This window comes from Puccinia triticina, chromosome 17A, assembly GCF_026914185.1.
Source record: "Puccinia triticina chromosome 17A, complete sequence".
Lineage (NCBI taxonomy): Eukaryota > Fungi > Basidiomycota > Pucciniomycetes > Pucciniales > Pucciniaceae > Puccinia > Puccinia triticina.
Window position 1 is genome coordinate 3,194,038 of NC_070574.1, and position 25,164 is coordinate 3,219,201.

Consider the following 25,164-nt stretch of genomic DNA (forward strand, 5'->3'; position numbering starts at 1 on the left):
CTTGGTTTTTTTTTTTTTTTTGCATGCAAGGAAGCTTCAAAAAATTAGGGTTCTCCAAGTTGAAACCATAAAAATTTCAAGCCCTATGAGTGCAATTTGACTGCTTAAAAACTGATATAGACCAAATTGCAGGGGTTAGAGGGATGATAGTTGTTGAAATTCTGACTCCTTATTCTTACTTATACCTCCTCATGTTGTCTCTGAATTTATTCCTTATTGATTCTGTCTTTCTTTAAGCATCACTAGGAAGTTAATAGTACTTCTAGCTCACACCTTGTAGTCCATGAACCCTGAGTAGTAGAGTTATGATAGTCATTTATATCTTCATGTGTAGTCTCAAAGAATGTACTTTATTCAATATGGTTTCTTATTCATTTCATCTCAAAACCACAAGTCTGTTGCATGTACATAGTCTATTTGTATTATAGCATTGTCATGCAAACCAAACCATCGGTTCTCTCCTTCATTCTCCGCCTCCATACCTGAGCCGCATCCAGTGAGAAAAACATTCTTGCTGCCCTTTTTCTCTCCAGTCTCTCAAGACTGTTTCTCCTCCATTGTGCCACTAAAGCCTTGTCGAGAATCATAGTTTCAACAATAGTAGATCACATTACAGAACAATTCCACATCAACTTTTTGTGATTTGGTCAAAGAGTATATGATGCCTAACTTAACTAAGTCCCACCCTCCTACAGGTGGAGTGGTAAAACACTGGCCGCATTGCACCGACCGGAGGGAGGGACTTACGCGCTAAACGGACTTACAGGCTGACAGCATTTGGTTTTTTGGTGGGGACTTTTTTAAAACTGCTCTCTCCCATCCATTTCCTGTCCAATTTCATTATTGTTTGGATTTCCATGATGACCAAAGTCTTCTTTATCCATGTACTATACCCACCTATCCCCAACCTGTCTTCTTGATCTGCAATGTCCCTTGTAACATCATGAGTTTTGGATTCTGTACAGTGTGAACTTTGTAATATAGGATGAAGCGGACCACAGATAGTCACAAAAAATGGATCTGAGGGGTTCTGAAGGCCTTGAAAAATTCAGAAAAATTTGGAGAGATTCTCCTTGATCTTGTGAATCTTTTGTTCCCCCAAACCTTTGCTGCCCAATGGGAAAGGGTGAAGCCAGAAACATTTGAAAAAAGACATTGTTCTGATTCTGTCAGCCCAAACTTGGACATTGGGTGTAAGTCCCTCCTTCGGAGGGTCCCGGCGGGACAGTGTCCCCCCTCAAATAGAGGGACTTTGTTAAGTTAGATATGATGCAAGGATTTTATGTCACCCAACTTTGAGATCCTTACATGTCAGGGGGCAGAGCGGAAGACAAGTTTGGGAGAGTCAGAGGGAAGGTATAAGATTTAGAAATATACTACCACTGCCAAAAATGCCCGCACCTCTGTTGCCTTGATCAGATTGGCCACAATAGTATCTTGTTGACTTTACTCCACACCATACACCAAGTTGACCAACTCTATTGGAGATGAGGCTCAGAATAGATGATTATTTTCACGTATGAGAGGAAAAATCAGACTAAGTATTATATACAATGATCTGTGACATGTGTTGCAGTCAAGCTATAAGACAATGTCACAACATGAACAAACCCTCCTTACAGACCATGTCTGTCAATTTCTAAAGCTGGAACACACGCCGCCAGCTTGGAAGTGGAGAACAACAAGCCTGAACAGGGGATCCCACCTTGTATTATCCACATGTCTTATTCTCAATTTTACGTATCTGACATTGCAACCAATATTATTGTCATGATCATCTTCTTTTGACATCTTACATGGAGATACATACATGCATACAAACAAACAGAAACAGAAAAAAATAAGCAACCGGCTCCCCCTCCTCACCTAAGCAAGAAACATCCGCTTCTGTCTACAAATACCCAGAGATCATCTCGCCATAGATGTATCTACTAAAGAAAAAAGCGAGAGAATAGAGAAGAGATGTAGATGAATAAAGAGAACATGTTGAGATTGATAGGGTTTCTATAAGAACAATGATCATGTAGAAGATTAATAGAAACTAAAATGATAAGCAATTAAAAAAGGAAAGAATGATAAAAACAAGAGGAGTGCGTAAAGAGAAGACTTGATCAACCGAAGCGACCATATATGTAAGCGAATCCGAGACAAATGATGAAGAAAAAGACCTGGGATCTAGTAAAGTAGATATCCTGGTTGATAATGATAGCCACATTGGGCTCGAAGAGATATTGTTGCTGTTGCTGATTTGTTTCTCTAGACCTCCTTTTCTGCTCATTTAGGGTAACCGAAGAGGCCAGAGGGGGGTTGGTAGGATTGTTCGACGCAAGCGGGCCTGGCTTGGAAGAAGTTTGTGGAGCGGAAGTAGGTGGCCGGTCGAGGGAGGTATCTTTATGGACCCCATTGACTTTGGTGGCCGAGTCTTTCTCGAGGCCGGCACGGTCATCGCGGCTTTCGACGGCATCTTGCATCTTCAATTTCGACGGGTCGAGCTGTACATGGACCGTGTCGAGAGACCGAGAGCCGTTGAAAAGCACTCGATGCGGCGTGGACGAGTCACTAGAATGAATCCGTTTGGCTCTCAGTTTGATCATCGTCATCGGCCCGTCGGCCGATCCGCTGTGTACCAAGCTCTCCGAATCAGCTCTCCAATCAAACTGCAGCGTGTTATTCATTTCAGAAACCAGGCGGACTTCGGCTGCATCTGATGGTTCAAGGGTCAAATCGATCCCATGAGGATACATTTGTTCACTCCACTTGAGATTTTGGGAGGGAACATAAAGACTCTGGTGAGAAGAGAGTCCCTAGATTTTCCGGCATTCAGCAGAGGAAATCAAATGACTCACTTGAAACCAACAGGTTTGAATGGTGCCTGTACCCACCTTGATCGAAGGTAAGGGAAGAGGAGTCTGGCGGCCGGGCAGGGGACGTTTCTTCCTAAACCTCCACTCAACCTGACCCGCGTTGATGCCAGGCGAAACTTGCTCGGAATCCTCGAGAAAAAAGTCGCCATCGTACTGGATTTCGCCGTCCGCCCATCTAACAAAACCCGGCGAGAAGCCGTGGTCGCGAATGAACTCGCGGACCTGTTGAGGTCGACTAGCGATATTAGAAGTAATCAGTCTAGTTAAGAAGTCCGGTAGCGAAGTCGTTTGGCTCGTAGATGTAGGTGGTTGATTTTTGAGGTTCAAGGACAATGCCGAAAGATGCGTAATCTGAATTTGGTCTGATAATGGCCCACTCTCAATCACCCAGCCTGATACGTCAATCTTGCTCAACAATTTCTGTTCAACCTTTTCTCGTAGGAGTGAATTGGCTCCAGGATGGTCGGTCTGCAGATCTTTATTCTCTTCTAGTCGCTTCGAATATCCTTCCTCGTCTTCGACCGAGTGATGAAGGATGACAATCTTCGAGCCTACGGTCTGAGAATCTGCAGGTTGTCGGAATACAACTTGATCGAAACAGAACATCGATTCGTCGCGAATGTGAGGATAGACGGCTCTTATGGTCCCAAGATAAGTTCCTTGATCAAATCCGTTATCTGTATTCAAAAGCAACTGATGCTGATGGGACTGGCCTCCCAACTTAGAATATCCGTGAAAGTTTTGATCCCATGTCTGTTGTGCCATATTACTCAGGACAGTCAATGATACTTGCTCCGGAGTGATTGAACACGAATGTCGACCATCTCTGACAGTGTCCAGGATTGTTTGACTTTTGACTACGGGAAACCGGAAGAGTCCTTCTCTATGACTCCTCTGGCCTGATTGGGCGATTTGAGAATTTAGCCACATTCTAACTGAGTTGTTCGAATTTTCGAATGTCTTCCAATCTCGTTGGTTCGCGTGAGAGTCTTTTAAATATGTATTGAATAGCTCGAGGGCTTGAGAAATCGAATCCCAGTTGTGACTTTCTTGGTTTGGTTTGACATGATCAATCAACAGAGGTTGCGGTGGTTTTGCGAGTATACTGACAGGAGCTGAAGAAGTATCTTCAGGCTGGATTGATTTCACATGCTTGCGGATATTTGGGTCACTCCGCTTGAGGGTAGGTACTACAGCCGCACTTGGTAATCGTGCTCGAACTTTCTGTCCAAAGGGGCCAATACTGCTGAGATGAGAGCGCATTCCTCGAGAGCCAAGGGAGTTAGGCGCACTAGCCGGGCCACTATCGCCATTCTCGAGTTCTTTAGGGAAGTTTAACTGTTTCACCGACATGAAATTTCGAGAATAGCTCCTGCGATTGCCCCCCTGGCGTGGATGTGCCTCGACGTCACTGATACCCTCGAGCTGGACGGGGGAGCCATACTTTTGTAGATAAGCGTCAATCTTGGTGATGCAGAGTGGTCGCCTCGCCAGATAGCGCTTACTGACTGCCTCCGCTACAAATGTTTTGACATTAACTTGGAGGTAATAAGTCACTTTGGTAGCGGTCGTACTTGCCCCAGGTGTGGATTCGGGAAGCTTGATGGGCTCAAGTATCCAGCCATTCAACTCGATGTGAGCTCGAATTCTACCAGGGACGATTGGAACTCGCGGTGTGTCGACTGAAGAGGCGCAAAAGTAAATTGAACCATCTGCTGTTGCTTCACATTTCTCCACCAAAGACAAGTCTCGAACCCTACGCAAAAAAAGGGCAAGGGCTCGGTCAGTGGATGATGTACGGAAATATAAGTCTTAAATGAAACAGGGAGAGACATACCGAGTTCCGATGCCAGCTTTCATGCACATGTAAGTCAGACTGACTTGATCACTGAGGTTCTCGACCAAGTTACCATCCTCATACCTGAGTGTAGTTATGGATGCACGAGGGCCTAGGTCAGTCAAAGCAACTCACTGCGGGCTTAAGATGATAATCGAAAGAGTAGTTACAGACCATTCATCCCATAGTTTACTAGAACCGATCACAGCGAACACAGAAGCTGGGGAATAGCCCTTGATAAGACCAACGCCTTTGAAAACGGGGACGGTCTTTGCTTTGCCGATAGTCTTGGCGTGCTTTTGGGCGTAAACCTGAATCATTGGGGGATATTTGATATTTTCCAAGACAAATTATTATTATCCAGTGCAACGGTAGATGCGATTTAAGAAGAAGTGGATTTGATCAAGACTTGAAGTTGCTAGACAGACAGATAGGTTCAAGATATTGAGAGGAAGGATGGGGGGGGGGGGGGGGGTACATTTGCAGTTGAAAGACATACTGACCTGGACACCGGTGCGATGTTTGAGTACCCTATGCCAACGATTATCGGATTCTAATGTTTTGATTTTGTTCATCACCAGATCGACATGATTGATAAACTTGGAGGCATCATTACTGATGATACTGCCGGGGGCGGATCGAACCTGACTGTTACGATTTGCAGAGTTCAGGCTGGGATTGATGAGTGAGTCATCCAGTATTTCCAGGCGCGGTTTGTCGATCGGAGATGATTGCTGATGATGATGAGGTTCTAGTTCAGAGGAATGCTCCGCTCCACCGTCGTCTTCCTTAAAAATGAAGAAAACAATTGACAATAATTAGTTTTCATTTTGTTGCCTTTGACCAGTGTGATGACGTCTGATCTATGCATGTATGCAGCTGTTCTATTGACGGTATTGGCAGCAGGGTATACACACATGCACTGGCTTTTTGCGCTGAGGATAGCAAGACAGATCTACATGGAATGGATATGTACAGTTTCAAGGATGAGTTGCTCGTACCTCGTCTGACATCACAAACTCGCTATCCTCTTCATATTCCGACCTGGCGTATTCCGACAGCGGCATGGCCGGTCTGATTCTGGCAGCGGATGATCGGAAGGTGAGGTCAGTTGGTAGTTCGCCGGGTTTTCAAGTCTCGATTGACGGTGGAAAGTTGCTGCAGGCTGTCGTATTGGTTGTTGTCTTCGGAGATGAAGGGGGGGCAGTCCGAGTGGTCAACTCTTCCTGCTAAAACCCTCGGGCAATCCCCCGGGGTCTGAGCTCTCCGGGAGAAGTCTCGAAGCGAATGTAACAACTCCTCTCCGGGACCCAAGACTCAGCGCATGGGAGGCGTGAAGCGTCTCCGAAGGAGTGCCTTTTAGGACTCGAGTCACACGTAGGCTAAGGATGACCCTTATTGTCACCGAGTCCCCCATGAAAAAGGCGGGAGGATTTCCCGAAAGGAGGTACTCAAGTCATGCCCGCCGCCTGAGGGAATTAGGAAATTGACCTTTTTTTGATCATTTTCAAGTGTCACCATATCACGTGATGTGATTCAGGTTTGGGGGAACAAAAGATGCGCAAGACCATGGAGAACCTTTACATCTTTTTGCTGATTTGTGGTAGAGTTGCTCTTAGACTAGTCTAGTCCCTCACTCAAATGCAAGTTACCAGATCCTGACTTTGGCTCTGTCACTCCAGTCCTGAAAAAAAAACCATAGAATACCCTTTACTTGATCTATTCCAACTTCCTTCCCTTACGTGGTTCTATCATCTAAATACGAAATGAACTCATTGAATATCTCAGTTCCATGTTTCATGCCTCTATGCGTGACACTGAAAGGTAAACAATTTTAATTGAAATTTTGGCAAATATAAGAAGTACGTAGATAGCCATAAACAGCTTTCGTTTGGAATGTAGATAGGTTTGAGGATTTTTGGAGTGTGCAATGGGAGTGAATTCATCATGAGCAATGTGGTGGTGATATTCCCGACGAGAACGTAGTTAACCAGCCCTTGGATTAACTGAGCGAGAAGACCATTGGGTAATCCGAGGATCGTAGAATCGGATAACTCTCGGTAGCTGCTGCAGCCGGGCTACTTCGAACGAAATCAATCCGATCAACGCCCATCTGATCGAAAGCGCCTCCCCTATATCCCCCGCCGATGTAGCCGCCGCTGTAGCCATCTCCTTTCCAGTGTGCCAAGAGACTCAAGAGGCTTGGCTCGATAGCAAGCGACTTCCGTCGTGGACTGAAGCAGCTCGCAAAGGGATTTCAGTAATCAGTCGGGCATCAAGGCTTGGAGAGGCACACGGAACTGAACATGCAGACAGTTTCAGTGAGGAGTAGCACTATACAAAACTCACCCAATTGGTGCTGTCGCAACGTCTGAGGACAGAGGAGATGCGAAAGATAAGTCCCGGTCAGCGGAACGCGCCATTATTTCAAGAGCTTTGGAGAGCGAGGATGTGATACGCACAAGCAGTCAAAAGGAGTACCAGAAAACTCAAAGATTGCATGCCGGCTGGTGGGATAACGTGTCGAACAGGTGAGGGTGAGGGTGTTTTGTTCAATAGGTCTTGAGTCAAATCGGATGATGAGATGTGCCAGCTCAAGAAGTGCCTGTATTTTATGTATCTGTACATATTACTATTTGGGCGGCATGTTCGTTCCCGTGCTAAGCTCAGGCACTCTTCATAGGCTTTGGGGTTTGGAGACTTGCTGACCATGCAGCCCTGCTGCTGAGATGAGCATTGGAACCTGTATGAAGATTCTCGCTTCTCAACGTCATATGAATTATCATTAATAAAAGGGTAATTTAGCTGGAAGGTTTGGCCAGGCGTTTTTTTAGTCTTTCTAGCGTAGCTGTTTCATCCCGAAAGTCTTCCTACAGATGAACTGATTTCCTGTGCACCAAAGACATTCACATCACGATAACCACTTCAACCCTTAGCCAGTATCCCGCGTGGGATATCCGGTAGATAATCCGGGATATCTGTCGAGGGACCGCGGATCAAGACAGATATCTGAAACCCGAGGTTCCGAAACATGCGGATATAGGCGGATATTTCTGGTTCTGAAGTGGGGCTCTTCAGGATGCAGAGGCTCAGCGGAATAGACGCGCGCACAAGATGAGAGGAAACTGGCAAATGACCTGAATATGAAAAGGAACTGGGGGGAAAACCCCCTACAAGAGAGAGGATGCCTTGTAAGGGCCCCTGGTTGCAGATTCAAGAAAAGACCCTGGAAACCCCCAAAGGAGGTGGGTAAGCTAAATGTATGAATTTTCACTTTTTTTGTTACAAAATTTTAGGCACCAAATTGGTATGAATGGGCTCTGAACCCCAGAGGGTATGCACCAAACATGCCATACATGTATGAATTGCTGCTGAAATTCAGTAAAATCCACTAAAAACCTGCAGAACCCTGCTTTTCATTGTTTTTTCTTTGGTTCCCCGGGGAAATTTTGCCCCAAGCATACTAGCATAGGCACAAAAATGTTTGAATCAGCCAAGAAAAATCATTCCCTGGTGCCCCCTGATGTATGAATTTTGGTTATCCACTCTATAGGGGGTTTCCAGGGTCCTGTTGCAGACAAACAACCCATGGTTGCAGATTGTTATGGTCTGTTCTATGGAGAGGAAGATGGAGTCTGGGGGTTCTGGATCCAAGATGGTAGATTGCAGGATGAGGAAGAGGCTTGAATCTCCAGCCTCTTGAACCTTGAGTATGGTCCGTGACATGTACGTGTAGTCTATGTACATGTGAGTCTGTGCTGCGGAGCCCGCGCTACGGCTCAGCTTTCAGAGAGCTTAAAGGGCCACCTGTGGAGTTATTTTTGTGGGTTACGGCGGCTGCTCCCTCTAGATCAAGATGTTATGTGACATTCAATCCACAGTTATTTTGCCTCTGCCTGCGGAATGAATGTCATGTAACATCTTTAGGAACCGCACAACCTGATTATGTGAAATGAATCATTTTTGCACATGGTGAGAGACACCCCGTGGACACTCTGATGGCAGATGGCACCCATGGGGCGTCATGGGGATGCATCCAATGGCACCCTTTGAGAGTATGGTCATAGCGGGCCACTGAGGCATCTTTCCCATGGGTCAATGGGGTGCCACAGTCAATGCCACTTGCCCCGCGGTGTAACTCTGGACCTAGCCCAATCTAGGCAAAGGATGCAAAGTGTAACAAGCAGATGCAGAACTTTATTCAGGTTCAAGTTCCCAGGAACTTTCAATTGGGACAACTTGAGAAACACACCATTCTTGTTTGAGGAAATTCCTTACTTTTCTTTTCTTCCATGTTCTTCCTCATAATTTCCTTGTACTTATTTCTGGAAAAAAAGTTTAGCTGATTGTTAGAATATAAATAAGATCTTGTAACCACCAGGAAGCTCTTTTCCATGTGAAAAAATCTTTGTATCACTGCCAACTAAATCTTGTGAATATCTTGAAAAGGAATCAACCTCAAGTTATCCAAATAGAGCTCCACCTTAACTTAACACTCCCTACACCAGGAAAATAAAATAGTCAGTTGATGACAAGTGACATCAAACCAGCTCCAGCCAGCTACCCACCATTTATCCAATATCTATCCACTATCTATCCCAATCTCCCAACCATCTCCTCAACTTCCAAAATTTACCAAGGAGGTCCTTTTCAGTTTTTGATGATCCCAACTGATCCTCAGTTCTGTCCAGCTGATACTCAGCTTTGGTGACCAGCTCATATTCAGCTTTTTTGCTCTGCTCATACTCCTTTTTCACACAGCTCACTCTCAGAATTGGAATAAAGCCTTTTGACCAGTCCTTTCCCAGGTGATGCTCAGCTTTTTACTAGTCCTGGTGCAGCTGATGCTCAGCCCTGTACCAGTCCTTGCTCAGCCTTTTCCTAGTCCTGTCCCAGCTGGTGCTCAGCTTTGACCCAGTCTGGGTCCAGCTGTCCACCTGATGCTCAGTTTGCTGAGTATCAGCTGAGTCAGGCCAGGGAAAAAGATGGGAATCAGCTTAGACAGGACCAGAGCTGAAAATCAGCTAGGCTAGGGCCAAATCTGAGCATCAGCTAAGCCACGGCCAAGGCTGAGCATCAGCTAAGCCACGGCCAAGGCTGAGCATCAGCTAAGCCACGGCCAAGGCTGAGCATCAGCTAAGCCACGGCCAAGGCTGAGCATCAGCTAAGCCACGGCCAAGGCTGAGCATCAGCTAAGCCACGGCCAAGGCTGAGCATCAGCTAAGCCACGGCCAAGGCTGAGCATCAGCTAAGCCACGGCCAAGGCTGAGCATCAGCTAAGCCACGGCCAAGGCTGAGCATCAGCTAAGCCACGGCCAAGGCTGAGCATCAGCTAAGCCACGGCCAAGGCTGAGCATCAGCTAAGCCACGGCCAAGGCTGAGCATCAGCTAAGCCACAGCCAAGGCTGAGCATCAGCTGTGCCAGGGCCAAAGATGATCATCAGGTGGCCGGTGCCAAAGCTGAGCATCAGCTGGTCCAGGGCAAAAACTGAGCATCAGCTGAGCCAGGGTAAAATCTGAGCATCAGCTTAGCTAGGGTAAAATCTGAGCATCAGCTGGGCCAGGGCCAAAGCTGAGCATCATCTGGTCTTGTCACATTGAGTGCTTTGATCCTGACACCTGTCATGTGAGCCCTAGATTTGCTGGTGAAGAGGAGCAGCATTGGAGCTGAAAACAAAGCTGTGTCATGTCACTTGCCATCAAGTTACTACCTTTTTTTCCTGGTGCTAACAACCTCACAACATATTATATCAAAATCAAACCTAAGCGGGAATAGACCTCTGGTCCGGAAGTTCTGCTAGCAAGTCTTTGGTTTTCCATTATCCCATATACCTCGGGCTTACAAAAAGCCTCCTACATTTCAACTGCAAAGTGGGTGGTAACCCTCCAGCATATCTGCAGCCCGGCTACAGAACCCACATTCTTACACCACAGAGCGCACCCAACCGCGGTCTGATGTGGGAGCTGTGCACCAACCGGTCTGCAACCACGTGGTTCAGCCCACACAAATCCAAACTTGGATTTGAGTGGTGGTGAACATGGGGGATGGCAATTGGGAAGGACCACCAATGGGCCACCCAAACCTGGCTGTCTTTAGGCCAGGTTTGGGTTGTCTTTTGTAGAAAATTTGCAATATCAGCCCAACCCAACTGAACAGACCCACAACCTCAAGCTTAACTAGGCCTGAACAGGGAGGAAGTGGGAGCAAGCAGTAGAGATGTTGACATCAGTGGAGGCCTATGCCTTTCAAAATTCCTGCATGATGAGTTTTTTGATTTGGGCTGAAAGCCCTCTATTTTGCCTTTCTCACCCTGTAGTGGCTTTTCTGTTCAGATCCACTCAATTTGCATCACAGAAAAACAAACAGCTGCTTCTTGTTGCTGTTTTGGTTTTATGTAGTTTTTTTATCACTGCTCATTATTTTTATAATGATTTTTTGAAGGGTCAGGCTTTATAATAGGCACACCAAAAAAATGCCAGATGCACACCAAAAATGGAGTGAATTCATCAAGAGCATACATCCCTCTTGATGACTGGCATTTTGGTCATTGAGAGCATACATCCCTCTCAATGACCAGCACAGACCGGTCATCAAGAGGGTGTTTCATCAAGAGCATCACCCTCTTGATGATGATGTGCCCTCTTGAAGGGCACATGCCTCTTGATGACTGGTCTGTACCAGTCATCGGGAGGGATGTAGCCTCTTGATGACCGGTCTGTTCCAGTCATTGGGAGTAGGGTTGCTAATTGGGCTGGGCTGGCCCATGGGCAACCCGCGCCGCAGATCTTGGGCTGGTCTGGATATGATTTTTTTTGTATCCCACGCTGATATGGGCCAGCCCATGGGCACCTGAGGTTGTATTCCGGGCCTCGTGCAGCCCATTGTAGCCCACAGTGTACTGTGTGAGCATTGGTCACCGTTTCTCCAAACTGGCCAGGACAGTACTGATGGCACCGATGACCTCTGTAGCTTTGGAATCTGCTTTCTCAACAGGTGGTCGGATTCTCCATGAATTCAGAAGTCAACTTAGTATAACAATTGTTGAGGCATTGATCTGTGCCCAAGATTGGTTGAGATATCCAACAAAAATTCACAACAATCACATAGATGACATTGAAGTTTTATAATTACTCATACTATTACAGCTACTATTTTGTTTCACTTATCTATCTGAAATAAAAGTTATGGTGATTGATGCGAGCACCCGAGTGAGATCAACAATGGGAGAAGCGACCAGTTGGCCTGAAGCCAACGCCACTGTGCCCCACGCCGTTCGATCTGGCAGTGGATGTGGTGTTGTCAGTTGAAGTGGGATGGTATTGGTCACCATCCCGGTGTCCTATGATCCATGCGGGTCTTGGGCCTGACCCAAGTCCGACCCAAACTGAACTGTGGCCCAACCCAGCCCATCTGCTCATGATTGGGGCATTCCAAAGAATCCGGTCCTAGCCCACTCCATGTGCCCTGAACCCTTGTCGGGTCAAAGCAAAATCCATGTGGGCCAGTTTGGGCCGGCCCAATTAGCAACCCTAATTGGGAGGGATGTAGCATCTTGATGACCGGTCTGTTCCGGTCATTGGGAGGGATGTAGCCTCTTGATGACCGGTCTGTTCTGGTCATTGGGAGGGATGTAGCCTCTTGATGACCGGTCTGTTCCGGTCATCGGGAGGGATGTAGCCTCTTGATGACCGGTCTATGCCGGTAATTGAGAGGGACGTAACCTCTCAATGAAAGGTTTGTGCCAGTCATCAAGGGGATTGTTTCCTCCAGATGGCCAGAGTGTCTCATCACGGCCACCTGTCACCGCACGGCACCGGAGCTGGTGGCCCGCACGGAGGGGGACCCAACGTAACGTGACATCGAGTCAACGGAAATTCCTGTACGCAACGAGTTTCCCTCCGTGCGTGAAGTAAATCCATATAAAAGAAGAATATAAGTGTTGGTGCAATAATGTATCACACCATCATTACAAGTAAATGTAACAATAATGGCTTGAAATCTGTTACATTACTGTTATTGGTAACCTACCCTGTGTTGTTTCTGGGGTACTGCTGTTAGATTTCAGATTTTGCAGGGAAATCTAGGTCCCAAAGATCCCCAAAGTGATCCAGAGCTCCAAATTTCAGATTTCCCAGAAAAATCTGAAATTCCAGATTTCCCAGAGAAACATGGAATTCCAGATTTACTCGAAATTGAAGGGAAGTCCTGCACTAGTTCATCAAGGACTTGTAGTATGTGGCAATTCCATGGCTTCTTTTTTGGTCAAACACTATTTTTCATCATCTTATCCACGGTATTGTCAAGAATTCTAGCAAGAGTGAGTGGGTCGATTCAGAGCAAAACAAATGAAGATACGTACAAGACAATTAACGAAATTAACAAAGGCAGATGGGAAGGGTTCAACTTCAGATTATCTATTCTCAACTATGTTTTTTTGGTTACTTTATATAAGTGCCTATTGCACATCGTCAATTCAATGTGTATTAAAATCAATGAGGAATGAATGGTTCGTGATACTAATCTAATATACGCATACCTCTCACAAAATTCAGCAGAGGAAAGATTACCAGTTACTCAGAAAACGATGAAGGGAGATTGTCGATGATTGTCTAAACTGCCATGAAACAATACATGTCAGTACAGGGAACGTAGTAAGAAGGACAAGTCAACATAAATAGTAGGGGATAACAAATTACCAACTAGCAAGAGTGCGTCTTCGCATGTTTTCAAGCAGGCGGCTTTAGAATTGTTAGACGGGAAGTAGAATTGTTTGTAATATCAACTTTTTTAGCCTTGTGTATGACTGGTTGGAGGGATGACACGGATGAGTTTCTGCTGAGTGAGAGAGGAAGTAAACTCTGGAAGCAGGTGGCCTTTTGAGGCCATTGAGAGGGCGCACGAGCTCCATGATGAGCTTTATCGGAATCCAAGTCCATCATCATCTTCGAAAGTCTTTTCGATTCAGAACTGCCTTTCTTGCATTGACTGAAAACGCGCACCAGCACCTCTTGGCGAGCACCCGGGTCACCGACGTTCGAACCCGAAGCCACAACGGGCAGTCTGCTGATTGAATCGGAAGAATAACTCGTTCCTTTGGGGAATGAAAGGCGCGGAAGAGGAGATTCTTTCCGGTCCGGATGACGAGACGAACCAGGACTTTTACCGGCCTGATCAAGGGAAGCAAAAGAGTTATTGTGGCTAAGTAGATCGTTTGCAGAATATGATCCGCTCCGCATTGCATCATCTCGATAAATCGGCCTTTTCTTAACTGAATCGGAGCGAATATTGTCAACCATTTTCGATAGTGCCCAGGGTTTCTTGTTCCGACTTGCCAAACTCCAGATGGCCGGTGGTGGTAACGAATTAAGAAAAGCTCTAGGAGATCGTGGATCGCTGACGCCGGTGTTTTCAGTATAAACCTCTGAGTTTCGGTGCTTCTTCTGAGTTTTCTTCAACTCGGCATCTAGGCTTTCTTGAATTTTGCTGGTTTTGAAAGTTGGAGCAACTGGTGGAGAAATACTAGATGGCGGTGATATGACAGGTAGACGATCGCTGGTCTCGTTAACTGGGCATAAATTTAGTCGTTGTGGTATACGACGTGGCCTATTACCCAAGTGCTTGTAGCCGTTGTGGTCGCGTTCGGCTATCGCGGAATTAGAGGACGACGGAGGGCTCATGTTGGACAAAAATTTCTTCCAGTCAGAAATTATGTTCACTCCTGAAGAACGCTTGTCACACTTTTCGACCGTTTTCCCAGGAGATGCCTCTACTGCAAGCTTCGTCGGGGAGACGGGGGCGCTTTGCAACTCAATCGAAGTTTCTTTTGAAGCTACTGTTTCCACCATAGCGCTCTTCCCCTGCTCATCTGTCTCAGATTCGGAGTTATGATTGCTGGTATTTGGATTAGAAACCAGATCTACTGAATGATTTTCGCGTGTCATCTTGACTACCTTGTCGATTACCCCGCAAAAGGAGTCCGAATCCTCAGAAGATATTTCATCCATGAAGGTTCCGCTGGGAGGAGTCGTTTGTTCGCTCGGCATCTCGTGGTCTTGATATTCAATCCTAGGAACGGACTTGCGGCTGGGCGTTTCAATCAAGATGGAGTGCGTTTCAGACGTCGGAGGGCTGATGAATAGGTCGAAATCTTGGCTCGGATTCCGGTTGCTACAAACTGATAGAAGGCTGTTCTTGCTCATCCACTGCGACTCGGCTGGACGATGGCTCCTGTATTGCCTTGCTTGCGATAGTAAATGAATGCTTCTGCTTCGGATCGCCCTTGGTGACCCATCGCGTGGAGTCAGTGATGGCTGTAGTCTATCCAACGTGCTGGATATCTTGATCAAACCCAGTTGCACCGGTGAAGTGTTCAAGGAAGTGGGGGCTGTAGATTGAGAGAATTCACTTGAGGACGATGAATCGGTTTCCGATCGCCTGTGAATTTCCTCCAAGCTTTCGTCTACGTCCCCGGGCCCCGGAGCTTTACGAGAAAGCGTCGCCATCAACCATGCCTCATACCAGCTCGCGATGTTATAATCAATTCGAAACTCCAGTCGCCCCAAAACCCCTACCCGATGAACCCGCAAAAGTAATGAAATTTACGTTTAGTACAACCTTGACCAAAAAAACAGCAATGAAGGTTGCTTTCTTACCTACGCCAGAAGGTCGAGAAGGATCCATCCACGCTGATTGAAACTTGGGGACACCATCGTGCTCTTTGAATTCAAAAAAGAGTGAATTCCACGAAGCCGCCGTAATTAGTGGAAGGGGTAAGTCGCCACCGTCCTGCTTGACACAATCAGAAAACAATTCAATTCCCCAAGATACATTGACAAACAAATTGAACCTAAAGAGTAGCATTGATGCGGCTGATAATTGCTTACTCCCGCTAGCCGTGAGCTTTGCAATGATCCGTGAATTGATACGTTTGCGTGCAGGGACAATCCCATCGCTGAAGGAAAAGAAAAATAGTGGGCCACTTCATTAATCTGCCTTTTTAGCTGAGAAAGGTAAAGATAACATTTTAATATCAATACAAAATTGATTCGTTTGAGAAAACGGCAATATCAAGGGGGAAGCATACCGTGGGTTGCAAGGGAATGATTATTCCACCAGGGTGGATGGGGAAATGGGTTGAATGCTTCTCTGACAAATTCGAAGCAATATTTCCACTGGGATGGAAGCACGGCGGAGCCACTAGGATATTAGAGCCACACTGCTTCCTTTCCGACTTTGGATGCAGTTTTTCTGAGGCAGCGCTCCTATCCATCTCGTAGATCGGAGGTGTTCAAGGAGACTTGCGAGTGAAACCTCCGAGGGTGTGTCGAGCAAAAAGAAGGCTGTAAGAATGCCTTAAATTCTTGGGATAAAAAAGTGGAACAATGGTGTAAGTGGTATTTTGTCAACCGGAACTGATGATAGGGTGATGTTGTTTGTTGAAATGCCGAGTCTAATGGGATGCTTTCCAATAGGAAGCGGAATAATTGCACGAATGTACCTGAGAATCGCCTTCAGGATCATCCAACTTTCTTGAGCCAACTCCACCTGGCCATCTCCTGCGCGTTTCTAACACGATGCATGCAGTTGGAAAGTCTCAAAATCCGTAGTAACCACCGAGAAGTCGGCTTTGTTGATGATCAGCGTTAGTAATGCTCTCTGATCGGATAGCCAGGAGATCGCGAGGCGAGACGTGAATATGTTTTCTCAAATATTATTTGCAATGAGAGGCGTTTATACGCTGTACACCGTCTGGACCTCCAAGGACCTCCAGTAACGGTCACTAATTGTTTAGTCTTGGATTTTCTGGGGGTTTTATGTCTTCCCACAAGGCGCGCCGAAAAATTTGAAAATTTTCGACCTGCTGTTCAAGCTCCTAGCAGTATTAAACCCGAGACGCTGAAGTTGAGAGTGTTGTGCCATTGACCAAACCCCTACTAAGAAAAACACAGGCAGCAATGTTTTCCCCAGGCCGGGACCACAAATTTGGTCCTAGCGACTCTTGCCGGATGTCCGGAGAGGGTCAAGCCAACATCAATTGATTCTGGGGAGTCGTCTCTCCAAGAATTGATAGTGTATAACCACGAAGCCATGGATTTATGTACATACTTTCTCCATTTCATTTCATAAACAGGATGGTGTCAATGATAAGCTTAGTGAGAGCAATTGCTGTCAAGTTGCCAGTGTATGTATTGCATGTGTGGAATACTACCAAGACACCATTTCTGGTTTTGTTAATTTCAGGATACATAGCAATGATAATACGATCATAGACTCGGCCAGTATCATTGACCTGCCAAAATATGTTTCAGGGAATAGGGGTTTCCTTCGGGATTTCTTTTGCGAATATCTGTTCCAGCCTCTTGAATGGCGCCCTAAGTGACATCTGCACATCAACCCAAGAAAAACGCATGAATGGAGATAATTACTATGACAAAGAGATGGTACAGATTCATCGATGTTTGTTCTGGATAATGATAGCATTCTTTAGGAGTACCAGGATCGTTCCTGGCCCAATGGAGAAAGAGACAAATGCTACTGATTTCTTTTTAGGTTTATGTGTATGCTATTTTTTGGACAGCCAATCGAGATAAGCCTGGCTGTGCCCGGATTTTGAAGTGGATAATGAAGGATCGCGGTGCTGGTCGTTCTTTTTGCTGCCATTCTGGATAGCTCGGTTGTGATGATGATGTTGATGATGATTTTTGGATGTGAGGACAGAGGCTGGCAAACACGGGAACCAAACCAAGTCTTCTCCTGCGCCCCCTCCTAGTGCATTCTTATTGGCATCGACACCGTGTTCTTCACTGTGTTGGTCCGAGGGGTGACTCGGTCGATCTCCATTTGACTCGCTGGATTCTGAGAGACGTGGCGGTCAGATGTCAAATGAACACATTAAACGGACAAGGGTTCCTCACCAAACAATTTCTCTGGGAGTTTTTCAAAACAATCTTGACCGGCGACGAGATCCAACAGGCAAGGGGGGCGCTTGAGTGGGCCGCTCTTAGAATGGCCAACCAAGTGGCATAATTCAAGGGAGGTCAAGTCGAAGGACTTGCCTGTCGGAGCAGGAAATGAGAGGTTGGGCGAAACAGCCGTTGAAATGGAAGGGGTGACCGAAGACGAGGATGGTTGGAAATGGGGAAGACTGAGAGGTTTGGTTAGGATGCTAGGGGAGCGGGTAGATTGGGCACTGTCTTCGCCAGGCTCAACCCCATGTGGTCGACGAGGAGGATTGGTCGGCAAGCGACCTAATATCTTCTCGATCTGCAAGAGCGACAGATTCAAATCGTGACATTTCGTTTGGTCTTTGGGTAGTTCTTTTGTAACCTCTTGAGGGGTGGCGATGATCGGTTCCCCACTTCCCTTCGATCGATCACTTGGAGCACTCAGAAAGGGCGATGGTAACCTTACTAGTGTCGCAACTTGCTGGATGGTAGGGTACGATTGGAAGTTTTCTTCGGTGCCCTCGTTTCGGATGTTCGATGGCACACAGGAATCCCAATTTTTGATCTTCTTGAAACTGTATTGATCATCCTTGTATCTATGCTCACAAATGTAAGTCGGCATCTCGGGTGTCCAAAGGGGGGCGGATGGTCGACCTCGCACTGAGATGCAATATCATCAGTTTTTGATCATTAATGGATTAAGAGTTTCAGTTATAGAAAAGTAGTGGGATAACAAACCGTATTTTGTGTAAAACAGCACCAGGCACCTTCCCAAGATATCCCTAAGGATGTGAGAAGAAGACAAATATATGTTAATGGATGTATGCGGGATTGATGAAGATTATGATCAAATGGACGGACTCCACCGCATGATCGATGAAGTTCCCAGTCTTGAAGACCTCATTTGCGAGGAAAGTTCGCGAGATGTAGTGGACAGTCTCCTCGGGCCTGTAATACCAACAAACATTTACCGTCCGGCGACCGGTATCGACGCGTCGGTAAGTATTAAAGATTTGACCAATGATCGGCCGTGAAGGGTCGTCAGGGTTGAAGATATGAACCCAATCGCCAATCCTTATATAATCCCCCTTGTGATGAATCCCTTCGAGTAAGACTTTGTCCTTAGCTTTCAGTTTTACTGGTTCGTCGTTGCGAGGTAAGTGCAGTCGGTTACCCGGGCCCATGGTCACGCTTGCTAGCTTTTTCGCAGTTCCAACGGGGATCGAGTCTCTGAGAGTCTGCGTGCCATCTCCTTGAGTCAACTCTTGGTAGAGACGTTTCAAGACATACAAACCAGCCAGGCGCTCAGGAGTCTTGAGATAAGCTCTCTCGGCATCGACAAAAGCTTGATGAAGATCTCGGTCGAAGGCTTCCATCGACGTATACTGGTTTTTCTGCAGCTGGGCTTCAATCACATCCAACTCGAGTGCAGGTGAGTCTTGGGCAATAGTCGTATCGGATAAAGCACCTTGATGGGGTACAGAATGTGACGAGAAACTATCGGCTGGAAGGCGCTCGTTTTTGAGTCGAGTGATGATAAAAGTCGCAAGGGCTTGTGAGTTCAGGTTTGTCGAGTTGCCATCTCTCATCCATCCAGACTCCGAATCCGGGACACGATCTTTGGCGGTGATTGGACTGTCATCATCAGGCGTGTTGTTGACAGGAGTGGGTAAGCTTTTTCTGCTACGTTTATTTTGATTTCTTGTGGCTGTAGTTGAAACATGTGAGCTCGCAATTGGTGTCCGCGCTGTGTCAGCTGAGGCAGAGGAAGCGATTGACTGTGACCGGCTTCGCTTGAGAGGAGCCGAAGCGGTTGAAATTGGCTTGATTGATGATTTACTTGTGGGCTGGGAGTCCTGTTGGGTTTGAAAGTCCATGCGAAATAAGTTGATGATCATGTGTGATTTGGTAATATGGTAAGAGGATAGGGAATATGAAGATACCGACCGAGACCTCATTCGCATTGGACCTGCGGTTGGTAGGCTCTAATCGTGGGTGCGACTGGGATCGAAGTTGGGGAGTTTTGACACCAAAAAGGTCAACCAAGAACTGTTTGTTGATATCTAACTGGACTGACTCACTGAGTCAGGGAATAAAACCTCGAGAGAGGGGAGAAGTTTTTCCACTGCTTTCTGTTCCCAGGCCTCATCAACATATTGCTATGCAAAAAGATGTGGAAATAGATGAATATCACGTGCGGAAGTTGAAAGAGAAAAACTTGTCAAAGGCTGGTGATTAGAATTGATCAAAGACTAACATCCATTCGTATAGCATCTTGCCAATCGCGGCCGGATTTAGGGACGATGTAAGACTGGTGAATAATTGAATCGAACATCAGCGGTGAGCGTGAACGAGGGATGAAATGACTGGGTAAATAGGAAAAGGACATATCCGACTGAAGTTGTAACTTACCATGTTGGAAAACACCTGCTTGAGGTCAGTGTATATATCTTTGAGATTATCATAATGATCTTGATTCAATTGATTCTATCAGTTTTGGATCGGCATGAAGGACAGCGCTAAGTCAGAAGTCGCTCGAGGGAGAGAGGTGAAGCCAAGCCATGAGGGACTGACCAGGACAGACCTAAAGCTCTTGGGCTGGCTAACTTTTTCGTAATAGACGGTGTGCGCTTTGTGGGGTAATTCCTCGAAGGGAGTACTAATCAATCTTCCGTTTCTCTGCAAGGTAAATAAATAGGTCAGCATCCTTGACGCCACACACTGAGGAATAGGGTGATGGGATGCATATCATGACCTACGTTGTGAAAGCTAAAGCAGCTCTCGACGAGTTTGACACAAGCCTCCTTCTCAATCGAACTGAGCATTTTCCCGCCTCGATGCCTCAACTACTGCAAGTTGTAATGAGTTTGTTAACTGGCCCGGTGGTAAGTCTGAGAGCTTCCCAAGAGAGGAGTGTTTACCGGGGGCGGGGGAATGGCCCGACCCCCGGTACACCCCTAGTGCTCTCTAACACCACGTACTCCACCATGAGCTCAAACCGCCCCAAAAATCAGAACCAACCATCAGCAAGGAGCTTCATCTGGTTCGTGATCTAGTTCTCTTTTTCTGCCTTTTAATCACCAAGATGAAAACCCTTCAACTTGTCATCCTTGTTCTTTGAGCTATCGAGAAACGGCAGTCCGATGAGCTCATCATCGGTCTGTTGTCTTCGTCGTAGTGCTGACGAGAAACTGTTGGCCTTATATCTTTCTGAACCATCTCTACTTCTTCTCGATATATTTTCAAAAAAGTAAATGCGCGCATGCTTGACTAAAGCACTCTTAATTGATTTTGTTCACAGTTCACCTTTGCCACGTCGTTTCTTTTGGTCGTCCTGAACACAAGAAGCACAATGGTGGTCGGAAAGTTACGCATGAAGAACACGGATGATAATCACCAGTCTAGCCAGATCAACAAGCCACGCAAACGTCGACAACGAACTCGCTCGCCTTCGATCGATCCCCCTCCCGAGCCCTACGGTCCCGGAAATGTGATGGATGAATTTCCCTCAGGCTCTTCGTCCGGCTCGCGCGCTTTGAAAGCCGACAAGGGCAAATCCAGACAACAGCCTGGTCAAGCGGCCGACGAGTTAGTGATTCAATGGACCACCACATCCTCCGGAATCGCTAATCAACTCCTGTCCCTGCCATCGATGAGTTCCAGTGACTTCCAAACCAAACTCCGGGACGCCTTGAATGCCGACAACGAAGACCTTCGGCTCGAGTCTCTCCTCGAGGACGAGGTTACGCTTCCGCGTCGTTGGCAAGACCATCAGAGTCGGGCACATGCTCATTCCGACCTCAACGGCCACCAACTTGCTCGATTAGAACCAGCGGAATACGAGGAATACATCCGAAAACGGATGTGGAGTCAATCACATCAAAAAAACTATCTCTACCTCAAGGATCAAGAAGAGCAGAAACGAAAGGCACGCGAGGAAGCTCAGCAGGCCCGCAAGAAACAGAGAGCCGATGCCAAACTCCGCGCCGAACGAGAGTCACTCAAACAGGCGAACCAGAAGCTTAAGAGCCAGCAACGCTGTAGAGACGCTTACACACGTCGTTGGGAGCTCCTGAACTATCTACTGAACTCCGATGGATCGAAGGCTGAGACCGCCGGCGAAGGGGAATCGGGATCACGCCAGAAGCTGAAGGATGAGATGGGCCAGGTGATCGAGTTTGAGGAGATCCCCTGGCCCGTCTATCCCCCGAGTGAATCAGATGACCCTATCTCAGCCGTGGAGCGATTGAATATCAGTTCGATCCGGGAATTTCTGGTCGGCCATCTAGCAGATGATCGTTCAACTGCTCCAGCGAGGAAGAAGATCATCAGGCATCTAGCAGATGATCGTTCAACTGCTCCAGCGAGGAAGAAGATCATCAGGGCAGCTTTACTCTCCTATCATCCTGATCGGTTCGATAGGCTCGTCCATCGCGTCAAAGATATCGACAAAGCCCCCCAGAAGGCCAAAGAGTGGGGCTTAAGAGTCTCCCAAGTCTTGAATGAATTGAATCAAACAATTGATTGAACCGAATTATTGCTACTGGCCTTGTACTATTTCAAATTGTATGCCATGAAATTCAAGTTGTCTCTTCCAATCTCAAAGTACCTTATGTAAACAGTTTTACCTCCTCCTATGGAATGTGTCAAAATTGTAAGTAACAGTCCTGAGACGGAAGCCTGAAAACTATAAACTTACGTGACTGTATCTCTTGTCTATGGAATAGTCTACTGGCTAAAAGTTGGACCTGTCCCTCAAGGCGCCCACTTTTGCCCCTGAGATCAAGGGCCTGCTTGGCCATCCTTGTCATAAAAGATCAAGAAGCAAATGCCAAACTAGGATTGATGTTTCACTCTCCCAAGATAGGTTCATGACTGTTAGCAACAGTGAAACCAATACAATACACACATTGGTATTGGATTGGTTTGGGCTCCAATACATTGTATCTGTATCCAATTGGGTCAGCAATACAACCTGATACATGTGGATTGAGTTGCCAATATGATCAAATCCTTGTGTCAATTTGAACAAGGTAGCCATTTTTATTGGTTTTTACAGGGTAGATTTTGTGCAGTGTACTGCTTACTCCACTGCAAGAAAAACTCTAGAAACTGCTTGCAGTTGAGATGCAGCAATCTTGAATCAAGCCTCAGCTCAAGCTGGAGTCAAACACCCAAATTCCATGCTGGTGCACCTCAAGTGTGTACCTTGTTCAGCACCTCAATGCTGAACATGCTGTAGTGCTCATGCAGGCTGAGGCAAATGTTCAACCTTGCAAATGTGCAGCCCCCTGAGCACCATTTTATTTGCTTTTAGTAAACACTCCATGTGCCATTGAATCCAGCCAGAATAACATAAAAAAGGGTATGTACACATGAAAGGGATATGGTAACATATGAAAGGGGAATGTGAGAAGGATTATTGACACATAAAAGGGATATGTATACATGATGAAAGGGGATGTTTGCATGAAAGGGGTATGTGCAGTAAGGGATATTTGCACGTGACAGGGATATGCAAACATCAAAGGGGTATGTAAACCGGAATGCTGAAAGGGATGTAAAAAACTCAAAGGGGACATGTAAACATGAAAGGGTCATGAACACATGATGAAAGGGGTAGATTGTACACATTTTGAAAGGGATACATGTACATGAAAGGGATACATGCACATGAAAGGGATACACATACAAGAAAGGGTTATGTGCACATAAAAGGGTATGTACACATTATGAAAGGGGTGAATGCATACAAAAGGGATATGTGCACATGAAAGAGGTATGTGCACATGAAAGGGGTATGTGCACATGAAAGGGGAATTTTCACATGAAGGGGGAATTTGCACAGGTATCAACTCTGTATTTTGGAGCCTGTACTCAGTTTTTTGTACCTTAGAATCACTCTTGCATAAATTATAAAATGTGCATGGAATCAACCAGGGCTTGATTCTTGCACAAAGCACAGCTTGCCTTGAGCTCTTGCATCTCAACTGCAAGCAATTTCTAGAGTTTTTCTTGCAGTGCTCCAAATTTCCCTAGTAAAATTCACCTTTTTGCTATAAAGTAGAGTTTAAAGCGGCTCCGCCACTGCAGGGAACAAACCCTTACATCTCCCACTAAACTCCACCACGCGCAGCGCCTGCCCTCTTGCCTACTCTCCTCTAAAGTTGCCATGACCACTGGCACATCCAGGCTCCCAAAAATACCAAACTTGATTTGTCCAAAAAAACCTGTGAAACTCACCTCAAAAACATGGTTAACAATAGCCTCAGATTGCACCCAAGTTCCACCAGAATTGTGGCTGTAATGAGGAAAGGTGATAACACCATGCAAGCTTCATGTTCCCTGTTTGCACAGAATTGAGGTTGGAACTTGGGGTTGCTTGATATTGATAAAGTAAAACTTGATGGTGTCTCCAGTACTATGAATGCAATAGAGCCACTCAACAGCATCAACAATTTTCATTCTTCATTTATCTTCTGCTCACATTCTTGCCAAGCATACCCAATGACTTAGTAGACATGACCATGAATCCTCAAACATAACCTTTAAGAAGGCTGAATAAAACTGATCATCACCTCAAACTATAGTGTAAAGGCAAGGTACTCACCCACAATTGCAAAAGTCTTGAATAATCTTGCAAAAGTCATTATGGGATCCTGCAAAAATGACTTCTCTGTATTATACATTGTCACGGAACCCTTGGCATCTTCTTTCAAATTGTTGATCTTGAATATCATTGTCACACACAACCAATTTGACATCTGGCAGCTTGACAGAATGTCCACTTGGTGATAGCACTGGTGGGAATGCACAAGCGGCTGAGTTCAGTGTGCATTTGGTGACATAAGCACTGAGGATGATGTCTGAAAATCAAGACGGAAAAAGCTTACAGAAAGTCCCACACACAAATTGTGGACTACGGAGTTTTGATTGGGCAAGGGACTGGAGAAGAGGGCAAGAGCTGGAATGCGGCGGACCACATGCGGGGACTGATAGCAGCAGTGTGTCAGCAGGTGAGCCGGGAAGCTGGGGCGGAGGTGCTGATGAGAGACCAACTGAAGGTAGAGATGGAAAATGGGTACCCGCGCGGCGGTACCCGGCACCCGCCAGCGGGTACTCATCAGGGTGGCGGGTACCGCCGCCACGGGTGCCAAGTACGGGTATGGGTGTCCGTTTTTGTGCAATTTTTAGGCGGGTACCCGGGTACCGCCATTTGATACCTGCCAATAATGCTACCTTTTTCCCGCTGTGGATGTCCCCGCCCCCCTGTCCTGTGTAATATCCCCGGCTGCGGCTCCACCAGCTGGCCAAGAGAGATCCCTCTTGGAGAGCTGGTGCATGTACAGCTAACACAAAAAAGCTTGCTTTTCCGTGTGGCTGAAAATCCAACCAACACGGTTTCACATTTCAGCCCCCTGCCCAGCTGGGGGCTGTATGTCCTTCCAATTCTTCCTTTCTTCCACATAATTCCTCACACCTCTCCCCCTCAGATATGGCCCCCAATCCAGCCCACCC

General features: G+C 46.4%; 5 protein-coding genes across 5 annotated transcripts; 1 reads left to right on the top strand and 4 right to left on the bottom strand.

Annotated features, from left to right (window-relative positions):
• Positions 1 to 2,111: 2,111 nt before the first annotated feature.
• PtA15_17A283 (uncharacterized protein) lies at positions 2,112 to 5,768 on the bottom strand (the record flags this gene model as incomplete). The annotated part of the gene is made up of 6 exons (XM_053164383.1): positions 2,112 to 2,756; positions 2,847 to 4,620; positions 4,702 to 4,785; positions 4,876 to 5,012; positions 5,205 to 5,489; positions 5,703 to 5,768. 6 exons carry the CDS (start codon positions 5,766 to 5,768, stop codon positions 2,112 to 2,114), a joined length of 2,991 nt encoding a protein of 996 aa, XP_053028356.1.
• Positions 5,769 to 6,703: 935 nt separating this feature from the next.
• Positions 6,704 to 7,413, bottom strand: PtA15_17A284 (uncharacterized protein; the record flags this gene model as incomplete). Its single annotated transcript, XM_053164384.1, has 3 exons — positions 6,704 to 6,944; positions 7,051 to 7,072; positions 7,164 to 7,413. 3 exons carry the CDS (start codon positions 7,411 to 7,413, stop codon positions 6,704 to 6,706), a joined length of 513 nt encoding a protein of 170 aa, XP_053028357.1.
• Positions 7,414 to 13,428: 6,015 nt separating this feature from the next.
• On the bottom strand, positions 13,429 to 15,971 carry PtA15_17A285 (uncharacterized protein; the record flags this gene model as incomplete). The annotated part of the gene is made up of 4 exons (XM_053164385.1): positions 13,429 to 15,269; positions 15,355 to 15,487; positions 15,586 to 15,702; positions 15,786 to 15,971. The coding sequence occupies 4 exons, from the start codon at positions 15,969 to 15,971 to the stop codon at positions 13,429 to 13,431; spliced, it is 2,277 nt and encodes a 758-aa protein (XP_053028358.1).
• Positions 15,972 to 17,593: 1,622 nt separating this feature from the next.
• Positions 17,594 to 20,471, bottom strand: PtA15_17A286 (uncharacterized protein; the record flags this gene model as incomplete). Its single annotated transcript, XM_053164386.1, has 9 exons — positions 17,594 to 18,306; positions 18,385 to 18,428; positions 18,508 to 19,502; positions 19,594 to 19,647; positions 19,728 to 19,805; positions 19,904 to 19,957; positions 20,059 to 20,133; positions 20,221 to 20,325; positions 20,406 to 20,471. The coding sequence occupies 9 exons, from the start codon at positions 20,469 to 20,471 to the stop codon at positions 17,594 to 17,596; spliced, it is 2,184 nt and encodes a 727-aa protein (XP_053028359.1).
• A 527-nt stretch (positions 20,472 to 20,998) lies between these two features.
• PtA15_17A287 (uncharacterized protein) lies at positions 20,999 to 22,174 on the top strand (the record flags this gene model as incomplete). Its single annotated transcript, XM_053164387.1, has 1 exon — positions 20,999 to 22,174. The coding sequence occupies one exon, from the start codon at positions 20,999 to 21,001 to the stop codon at positions 22,172 to 22,174; it is 1,176 nt and encodes a 391-aa protein (XP_053028360.1).
• Between the last annotated feature and the right edge of the window lie 2,990 nt (positions 22,175 to 25,164).